Source organism: Opisthorchis viverrini, assembly GCF_000715545.1.
Source record: "Opisthorchis viverrini unplaced genomic scaffold opera_v5_405, whole genome shotgun sequence".
NCBI classification, from domain to species: Eukaryota; Metazoa; Platyhelminthes; class Trematoda; order Opisthorchiida; family Opisthorchiidae; genus Opisthorchis; species Opisthorchis viverrini.
The window spans coordinates 147,882-157,440 of NW_008752063.1; the positions used below are offsets into that span (position 1 = coordinate 147,882).

General features: G+C 45.1%; 1 protein-coding gene across 1 annotated transcript in view; it reads left to right on the forward strand.

The window, feature by feature from the left end:
• The window catches only part of T265_10768 (hypothetical protein), a gene marked incomplete at both ends in the record, with an annotated part of 38,102 nt that extends 32,114 nt beyond the window's left edge, over positions 1 to 5,988 (forward strand). Inside the window, 2 exons of the mRNA XM_009177235.1 lie at positions 701 to 1,111; positions 5,335 to 5,988. Coding sequence (XP_009175499.1) covers positions 701 to 1,111; positions 5,335 to 5,469 — 546 coding nt within the window. The remainder of the gene's footprint in view (positions 1 to 700; positions 1,112 to 5,334) is intronic.
• Between the last annotated feature and the right edge of the window lie 3,571 nt (positions 5,989 to 9,559).

Below are 9,559 nucleotides of genomic sequence, written 5' to 3' on the forward strand. Positions count from 1 at the left end.
ATTATTATTATTATTATTATTATTATTATTATTATTATTATTATTAGTACCGTTTCAGTTGTTAGTTGTTAGTATTATCAAATTGCTTCGGCGTAGATGAGAGACAATACCAGTGGCCTTCTGGATATCTTTCTTTTTATCTAAAAAATCGTCCAGCTGTAGCACCCTTTCGGTGTCTAGCTGCCATGCCACAAGAAGCAGGCACGAGGGCTTGCCCAGATACCCAAGCCTAGGCGGTGGAAGTCGAGTGGCAGAGGTCGGGTTCGAACCACGGACCTTCTGGTCAGTAAATTCATGCTCTAACCACTTGGTCCACCTCGCCCCTTTTTATCTGCTCATTTTCAACCCTCCATGTTTAAAAAGACAACTACTCGTGCAGAGTTATGGTCAAGTTGGAAGTCTCATATTGTAATGTTATACTTGCAACTATCTGCTTGGAATTTTCTGTTTCGATACTAGTGAGAAGTAAACTTTTTAAAGAAACGAATGTCCTCGGGGTTTTATCGGTTGTGGTGGTTGATGGTGCGCGTAAGGGAATTCCTGTTTTCTCATTTTCCTCAGTGTATTTTTCCTATTAATTCGTATGTCTATTCGCTCCTTAGTTTAGACCACATATGTGTCCGTGACGGCTATTTTTTCAGTAACAGGATCAATGAGCGCTTGCAGCTAATTCCCAACTTCTGATTTTCTTTGGTTTTAGGATTACCCGATCGGATGGCGTGGTCGCTTGTCCTTGAAGAACGAAGAAGTTTTTGTTCATATGCATTATCTTTCTGGTAATCAAGGTTTATTGAAAGACTGTATGGGCGTTATATCAGAGCAGAATTCGTCTCCCTCTGAACAGGACGTGTCCACTTTACCATTGCTGAGAATCGTCCAAAGAATGCGCTTAGACCCTTCCCAACTGGACGGAGTACAGCGTAAATTGCGTCAAGTGAATGATTTCTGTATGTGTTTAACACTGGCTGCAGCGTCACCGATGACCCCCGAGTCCTCAGCTGTGGGAGAAACGATACGCATGAATCAAGTACTTTGCGACAACTTCATCAAGTACATGGTCGACAAATGCGCAGCTGGAATAGTAAATGTTTGTAATCCTTTCACAAACCAGGTGGGTACATTATGCACTCAGTTTCACAAACCTGAACTCACCACGAGTGTACCGGTTTTTTTGTGAACCATTAGTCCTAATGCTTGGATGGCAGTTGACATCATTTACCTGTGATGTGTTGCAGTCCCTAGGTTGAGTGTGTTGAGTCCCTAGGTTGGAGCGGGTGATACCGCACATAAACAGCGTACAGGTTGTACAGGATCTCAAACTTACTATTGTATTAAATTATTATCTAACCGGTATCACCCGGAATATCTGAATCGACTTTGATTACTGCCCCTACAATATCATCTTCATTTTCTCACTGGTGATATGCTTTTGGCCTCATTCCAATCTATGGTATCACATGTTTATTCTTTTATTAAGATAAACAGCGGCCGTTGTTTCTTTCTCCTGTAGGAAGCATTATTTAGCTAAGATATATGTTGTTAGTAAGGGCGATCGGCAGTTGAACTTTGCGTGGGATCGCATTTCAAATGCATAAATAAAGATTTTAAGTTGTGGGATGGTTGACTGAGGTGATCCTCTTGACCTATTTAATACTGATCTGCATCACCTGGGACATTTAGGAAACGGAAAAACGCTCTAGTCAGACCATTATTGCACTCCCACGTACTTTTTCCCTCCCACACCACAACCCACTATGAGCGCTGTCTCTGCTTGTTCCAGTACTAGGACTGATAGCCTTATTCACCTTGAATCACCCTCGGTGAAAAATTCTGATCGTCCGTCTCCCCTGATAGCTCTAAATACCTCGAAACCAACTACCAAACTCCGAAAGCCGTTCTACTTAGTTTGCCCTCTGAAGTGAGCAGGTGACAAAGCTGCTCTTGCTCTTACGTTATAGTTACAGTGTACCGTCGGAAGCAAGGACCCAGGACGTGAGTATTGTAGTGACTTCCCTTGTCGCTCTCTTCCTGCTTTCGGTTGTACACTTTGGTGGCACAGAGACCACACCATTCAGAAACGCCAGGGTGGGTATTGTGTCGAACCATCCAGTGGAGGACTCTGTTTGACTGATTACCCATCGTCTCTCGTCACGAAGAAACAGGACGTTAGGGCGATGTACCGGTTCGTACACCACATTTCATTGAGCTATACTGCAGAGGTACGTGTGGCACTCATGAAATCGCTGATAGCAGATTGGTTACTGGGCGTGGATATGACTAACATGGTCTATTGGTTTTCCAAGTTCGAGGTCGTAGCACGTGTGGCGCCTTGCTCCTTGAAGATGTAGACTGCTCCGGGGAGTTTTCAACAACTACTGCTGCCTTGCGCTCAAACATTTGGACCAGAGGCTTTGGTTGACGACCCTAATCATCTGTATAGGCTTTGTGTCGAACCATCCAGTGGAGGACTCTGTTTGACTGATTACCCATCGTCTCTCGTCACGAAGAAACAGGACGTTAGGGCGATGTACCGGTTCGTACACCACATTTCATTGAGCTATACTGCAGAGGTACGTGTGGCACTCATGAAATCGCTGATAGCAGATTGGTTACTGGGCGTGGATATGACTAACATGGTCTATTGGTTTTCCAAGTTCGAGGTCGTAGCACGTGTGGCGCCTTGCTCCTTGAAGATGTAGACTGCTCCGGGGAGTTTTCAACAACTACTGCTGCCTTGCGCTCAAACATTTGGACCAGAGGCTTTGGTTGACGACCCTAATCATCCCTCTGTATAGGCTTGGGCAGTATCCCACCCCAGGTGCAACCATCAGATAATCTCTTGCTACATTCCAGCTACCGCTGAAGCCTCCCTTCTTCCGCTCACGTATTTGTTCTTCTCTCGTCACCGAGTTGCTAGCATCATCTTCATAAGTGAATTCTCAAGTACATAAATATGTTTGCTGCCCGTTGACGTTAGCTCCCGTGTCCACGGTTAACTCGGCCGGAATCGCTCTTCAAGCCCTGTCACCAGTTTCGTCTGACAGCCTTTAACGTTTTACTTTGAAATAAACTGGACAACAGACCACTCTTCTTAATAGATCCGGTACTCTTTCTTTGGGTGTGTTGTTCCCGTGAAACTAGGGTGTAAGAACCAAGTGCGGCAGTTGAATTGACCTTCCTATTGATTTCCTCTCACTGCGCGCTTTTGACGACCGAGACACCTCTGTAACTGGACAAGGGGGAGCGTTTACTTATTTTTTTCGCTTCAGTAGATTGCGCTTTTGACGACCGAGACACCTCTGTAACTGGACAAGGGGGAGCGTTTACTTATTTTTTTTTGCTGTCAGTAGATTGTCTCTACTTCAACAACTTCCGGGACAGTGGATGTCTTTTGCCTACGTGGGGCTCAGCAACTAACCAGCCTGAACCCAGGTATACCACGTTGATGTCAGTTACCTTTGGCGGCGATCGACTGCTGCCCATAGATCTTTCCGGAACAGGAAAGATCCTGCGAATTCCGACCAGGTACTTGCCCGGTTTGCGCAAAGTCCTCACCTTACTTGGTTCTTGAGAATCACGTGTACTCAGAAATCAACCATAGTAGAATCACCTCCAAAGCCTTCGTGCTGCTGCGGTTTCAAATATAACGTTCGCAGGATCAATGTATCCAACGCTGTACTGTGGTATACCTAGCCGATCGAGTTTATCGACCTTTAACAACCGTGGCAGTGAGGTGTCAGTGTTAGCATTCATGTTGTTATCTCTGGCGACGTCAGTTTGTCTGTCAAACGGTATAGTATACGCCTTATAGATCAAAAACGTGGTCTCTGCACTGAGGGGATGTACGGAAATTATCGGACCCCAACGCATTGGTAGGACCCGGTGGGAACATCAGATGAGCAGTGTTGAAGTACTCGAGTCGATTTTAGAGGAAACCCTCCCATAATAGATGTGCTACTCACGCTCCATAGATGACACTGGGTGATGTAGGTCTCATGTTAAAGTCGTCCACCTCCCAAGACTCTTCGCACAGATTTCGGCTGAGCGATGGACATTCTGAATCCTGCAACCAAGTATGAAAGCACTAATCAGTATACGCAGTCAGACTGACAACTATCGCCTCCATGGATAGAAGCCCCGAGACTCAACCCACCGATGGTAAATGACGCGACAGACATGGTTCAATCACGCAGTCAGTGGTGCTCTTTTTTCGGAGCTCTTTCAGTACACAGCTGTCCAGCTTTCCATTTATCCAAAAAACTAGGCTAGTTCAACACCAACTAACTGAATAATTCATCGCTTCCAACGCCCATATATATATATATATATATATGCTGCCCCACTTTCCGGTGACTGGAACTGTAGAAGCTGGAACCGATGTGCATGGTTTATAAATGATAACCTGGATGAATACTGGCTGTACCAGAAAACCTTCCAACCGCCAATGAACAGTATCCCTCAAAGGACATACTATCAGTCGAACCTACTGGAAGTGTTTCACGCACTTGTCGTCGTTCACACCATTGGGTTCGGTCAACTGCCCTGATCAGTTACTCGAAAGATCTACCTGATGAAAGTGCCCGGAGTCACTTGCGCTGTCCCACTTCAGTGGGAATTGTTAAAGATGGTTGAATGCCGGTTTGCATCTAAGCTTTTACAGGTAATCGTTGGGAAAAGCCGTATTATCTGTCGCAGCAACTACCAGCTGAGGATCCAGGTGTTGTCTCTGGTATGAAGTGGGATGTTAACTGCCATCTACCATAGAGGCTTACAATTGGTTTTAGGATGGAAAGTCTGTATATGCTCCTTAATCAGTAAAACTGGCTTCAGCTTATCATCACAAATCGTATCATTCGGATTTATTTGCAATGGAACCACCTCTGTGATAATTCGATAGTCTTTTCTCTGTCATTTTATGAAGCATTCACTTATAGCTTTGCGTACATTGTTCTCTTCGGAACTGTCGGTGTAGGTTATTTCTTATTGATACCATCACTCAGTGGTCGATACTTTTCCCAGGTTCCCATAAAGAGGAAAATATTTCAGTATCTTGAATGTCACCTTACCTAAACCCTCAGGCAGTATGTGTCGCATGTTTAGATAAACACAACACACCCATTCGATATCCTTCTGATTATCACTTTCATACCAACACAATTTGCGGTTGCTATGGTGAACGGTATCACTGTTTATCGGGCCCTTTGTAGCACCACGGATTTCGCTTCTCCCCTGTGATTGCACACCGTCTAAAAATAATGTTTTCAAATTGATAGGATTTAGTAGTCTCATCCTTTGATTCTTCATGACTGATACACTTTCCGGTTTTCCCCACAGAACCTCTATGTGATACACATATTCCCACCATGCGACTTTGCTCGTTGTCAGTTGGAAGGAATTTCGCCCGCTCTACACCGCCAGTTAACCCAAACAGCTACACCTTATCTGTTGGTTGTAATTACAACCGTGTGACCTATGCATTTATTCCCGATATTTGCGCCGTTTACGAATATCATGAGCTCCCCGATACATATGGCTGTTTTATGGAGTGCGACTCTCCCTGCTACAGACTGTTTCATAACCTCAGGTTCAGATCTGTCGGTTTAGCACCTTCAGAATGCACTGTCAGTCGAATTTGTTGATACTTTTACGAACCGTAATTCGATCCTGATGACATGGGTCTGTTTTAACATGAGTGCTGGTGCATGTCACGGCATTTCTGGTCGTTATTCATAGGTATAAGTTCTTATTACCGCTTACTGTTGCATACATGTGATACGATCTGTCGAGGCTACTGGGCTGTGATTATTTTTTAATACATGAAAACTACTGTGCCTTGTGTATATAGCACGGAAAGTTCCCGCGTTTTTTCGACTGTACAATTGAGCTTTGTTTTATCTATACCCTGTACATACTCGTTTAATGCCGATACTTGTTAATGTCTCCCCTAACCGTATGTGTACATATTTGAATAGCCGGACTAGTCAGGTTGTTTTATGTCATACACTTTGGATTTCAGCCTGACTTTTCTGTACTTGGTATGCATTACGGGTTGGACATTTCACTCTGTCAAACTGGCGAGGATTCTCTCTTTATTTACGATGAAACCGGATTAGGGGGGATTGGGGAATTTAGTCTTATTTGGCGTTTTTTGGTAAAACAGTACTTATTGGTGTTTATTTATTCCCAGAAGGCTCGGGCATTCTGTGGAATTAGTTTCCGATCAACCTTTGTTTTGAACAAGTGCTTTGGTGGGCCCTATTCAGAACACTTTCTAGAGTTGCTCTTGGAAATTCATTGGAGTTCGATGCCTTGTGAAGTCTTAATAGAGCACATCCTTTGTTGGAGATGCCACTAACAATTTGATGCCGGAGACACGGCGCTTCAGTGTCCAATATCTCGTCGTCTGAGGGCAGATACTTGCCGGTCCTTCTGATGGGCTCCCTTCTGGAGGTTCACTTTTCTTCCGCTAATGGGTTGTAGTTGGCCTGATGCTTTCTAATAGTAGTGTAACGGTGATACTACTGGTTAGGGAGGCACGCGAGTAGTATATGTTGTTCGTAGAATTTCGCTTTGCGTCGATTGAAAAAGGGAATTCTGTTGCGGAATTCGTGGGGCCACTTTGTAACATTTGCTTGGATTTGACCGACGAATGAGTGGTGGCAATGAATCTCTAGGAAGACTCGTTCGGGAGAAGATCTGTGTCCAGTTTTTGTAACTAAGATGCAGATTAGTTTTGCTCCCCTGTCCAATGCTCTGTAACCGGTCAGCTGGCATTTCCGAATGAATAACTCCGCAGCGAAGGCCTTCTTCCTTTCAGTAGTACTCGAGTTTGGTAACCTGGTGTTGACGAAACTAGCTGTTAGTTTTCCATGGTCAAGAGTTCAGTGTCTGGTAGAGCTGTCCACGAAACGCCTCCGTCGGCCCTGATGGCTGGGGGTTCACTGCTACGGCCACCCCGTTGTAAATAATTGTTGTTCGCTGTTTTTAAGTACGGATGAGAAATACCCAGCGATGCCACCGTTTACTATGCGTTCATTTCCAGAGCAGGTGACCCGCCCACCACTATCTTAATAGTTTTCCGTCTCCGCTTAGACTGCTTTCAGGTTGTCGGTAGTCAGCAGGGAATGAATGGTGTTGAGTGCTTTTGGTTCTTGCAGCTCACGCGGAATCCAGTATTTTGCTAATGGACACCAAATACAGTGAAGGCCCGGTGGACTGACAGATCTAACACTCACATATCTGCGCTTTTTCCGTAGTTGAAAAGCCTGGTGTAGATGGGCGTGCTAGAATGATTTTTAGCTACCATCTATCCGAAGAAATCTGGCGAATGAGGAAATCACTTTTGAAACTAATGAGAACCGGTGGTTTATGTTTGGATTGGGGATATTGCACAGGATAGCGATCTTGTTATGTTTGCGCCCTCTAAAGACTTGAAAAGTCCTTTTTGTGGTACTTGTACTTTGTTGCCGTCTGTCAGCCCAACTGGAGGTGTCGGCCCACCGCTCGTTCAAAAACCTTGAGTCTTTCAGGGACAACAGCCTCTCGGATCACACGGGATCCTTCGAAAGTAGCATTATACGCGCACTCCAGAGGCAGCCGAGGCCATCTGCGTGAAAGCAACCCTAACTTTTGCATGCAGATGAGGTGGGCTAGGACACTTCGGTCGAATGCGTCTTGAAATCAGGACATGGCTGATTGATGGGGTTGTACGATAGCCGATAAGAGTAATTTGTTCTTCGCTGGACCCATACATTTGAATGAGACCAAGTGGTTTTTGTGTGTCTCTGTATCTCTAGTGCTTGAATATGATGTGTAATGGGCCGGCCGAGAACAGTTGTTCGCATCTCCTTCGTTTGTGCCCGATGAGAATATGGCTATTTTCAGGACAGTCGAAGTAAACAAAATAGGACATTTCATATTAAACGTAGTGATTTCAGTCGGTGAAACAAACAGGGAAATTATTTTCGATAAGCATGCGGGAACGAATTATGGGCTTCTGGAAATGTAAAGGACCAGTTCGCGCATGGAATAGATCTTCCGTAGTAAACTGAGAATTCAGCAGTAGTGGGTGTCACCACTAGGTGTATTATCAGAGTGCGATGGTGATCGGGTGGTCGTCAACCGTCTGAATATAAACTGGTCGCATCAGAAGTATTGGTATAATTGGACTGTGTTACTCATCTTCGGATAAGCTGGCTACTTAAAGCAGTCCATGATATTCTCTCTAACTGGGCTTCAATGGTGGAAAATTGGTTCCGGAGGAAACCCCTCGTCCGCGAAACGTACACAGGTGATGTAGACGAGAAAACCAACGCCACCGATTTCCCCCAATCAAGAGCTCTGAGCTCCGTGTCGTTTCCTAATCAAACATTCATAGATGTTGGCGGTTTCGTCGCTGACTTCTTGGAAATAGGTGCGTAAATTCTCAGAGGACGTACCGTGTACCTAAATGTCGCTTTTCTCCGCGAATTTCACCTTCGGGATCCGCACCTGCCAGAGCAAGGCCGGAGTACACATCAACTTATCTGGTAACTGCCGGCTACTTGTGAGTAGTGAAATATGTAAAGAAGCATGAGTTGCACTTTGATGCACCGAGCCGGGTTTTTTTGCGCTTGGATACCCGGCTAATCGATGGCACTGTATTCGCCTTTACCGATATGCCGGCCGGTTCTGGCTGGCATACCAACACATGCGAGTTTTTTATAATATCCCTGTAACAGGTATGTTGTGCCGTTGTGTTCGGTTACACGGCTTCAGCGACCATTCACTAAAAAACAACTTTCCATATGTGGAAAATCTAATCTACACCCTACACGCAACCGCCTATCTTTCTTGTATGACACGAACACCCGCCAGTTGGACGGTCATAAGTGCTGTCTCCTCCCACAGCCCTTCTGCTCGGGGAATCCAATAATTTTCCGCCATCCCTGCTTCAGGATGGGCTTTTATCTTTTTCAATTGTGGCGGAATATTGACAAACACGTCAAAACTTACCGAACTAAATACCTTGAAAAGTGCCAACGGTTGCGCACCGGTGCAACGCATGCCACCAATTTATACTCTGATAAAGGCAATGTCAGGTTGCTTTGCCCCCGCATCTTTTAGGTTGGTGAGCAGTAGTCGACCTAAGGCACCGTAAAGTCATTCGGCGATAAGCATTGAACAGGCGACTGGTTCCAACTTTCCTACATTTGTAGTCTGAGGACACCATCCAGTGTGACTGTTAAGATGTGTGGTGCATTATCACTCAGAGGTGGAGCTTTCGCACAAGGTGTTTTGATGCTCGTAATACCCGAATCTCATGCTTTGACGTCCTATAGATCGACTAAATGGTGCTTAGTGTTAGGCAGAATTCTACGCCAAAAACACCCTACTGAGCAATTAGGCGCTGCAGCGGTCAGTAAGCCTAGCTCGGAGGTGATTGGTCGGAAAATCATCCTGCTTGCCCGTCCGACAACTTAGCCCAGTTCGCTCCTTGTGTTTTTACTAAACAACTCATTTGATCCCCATGCGGAGTGCTGAATTAAAGTATTGTTGACTTTGAAAGAAAACACTGCTA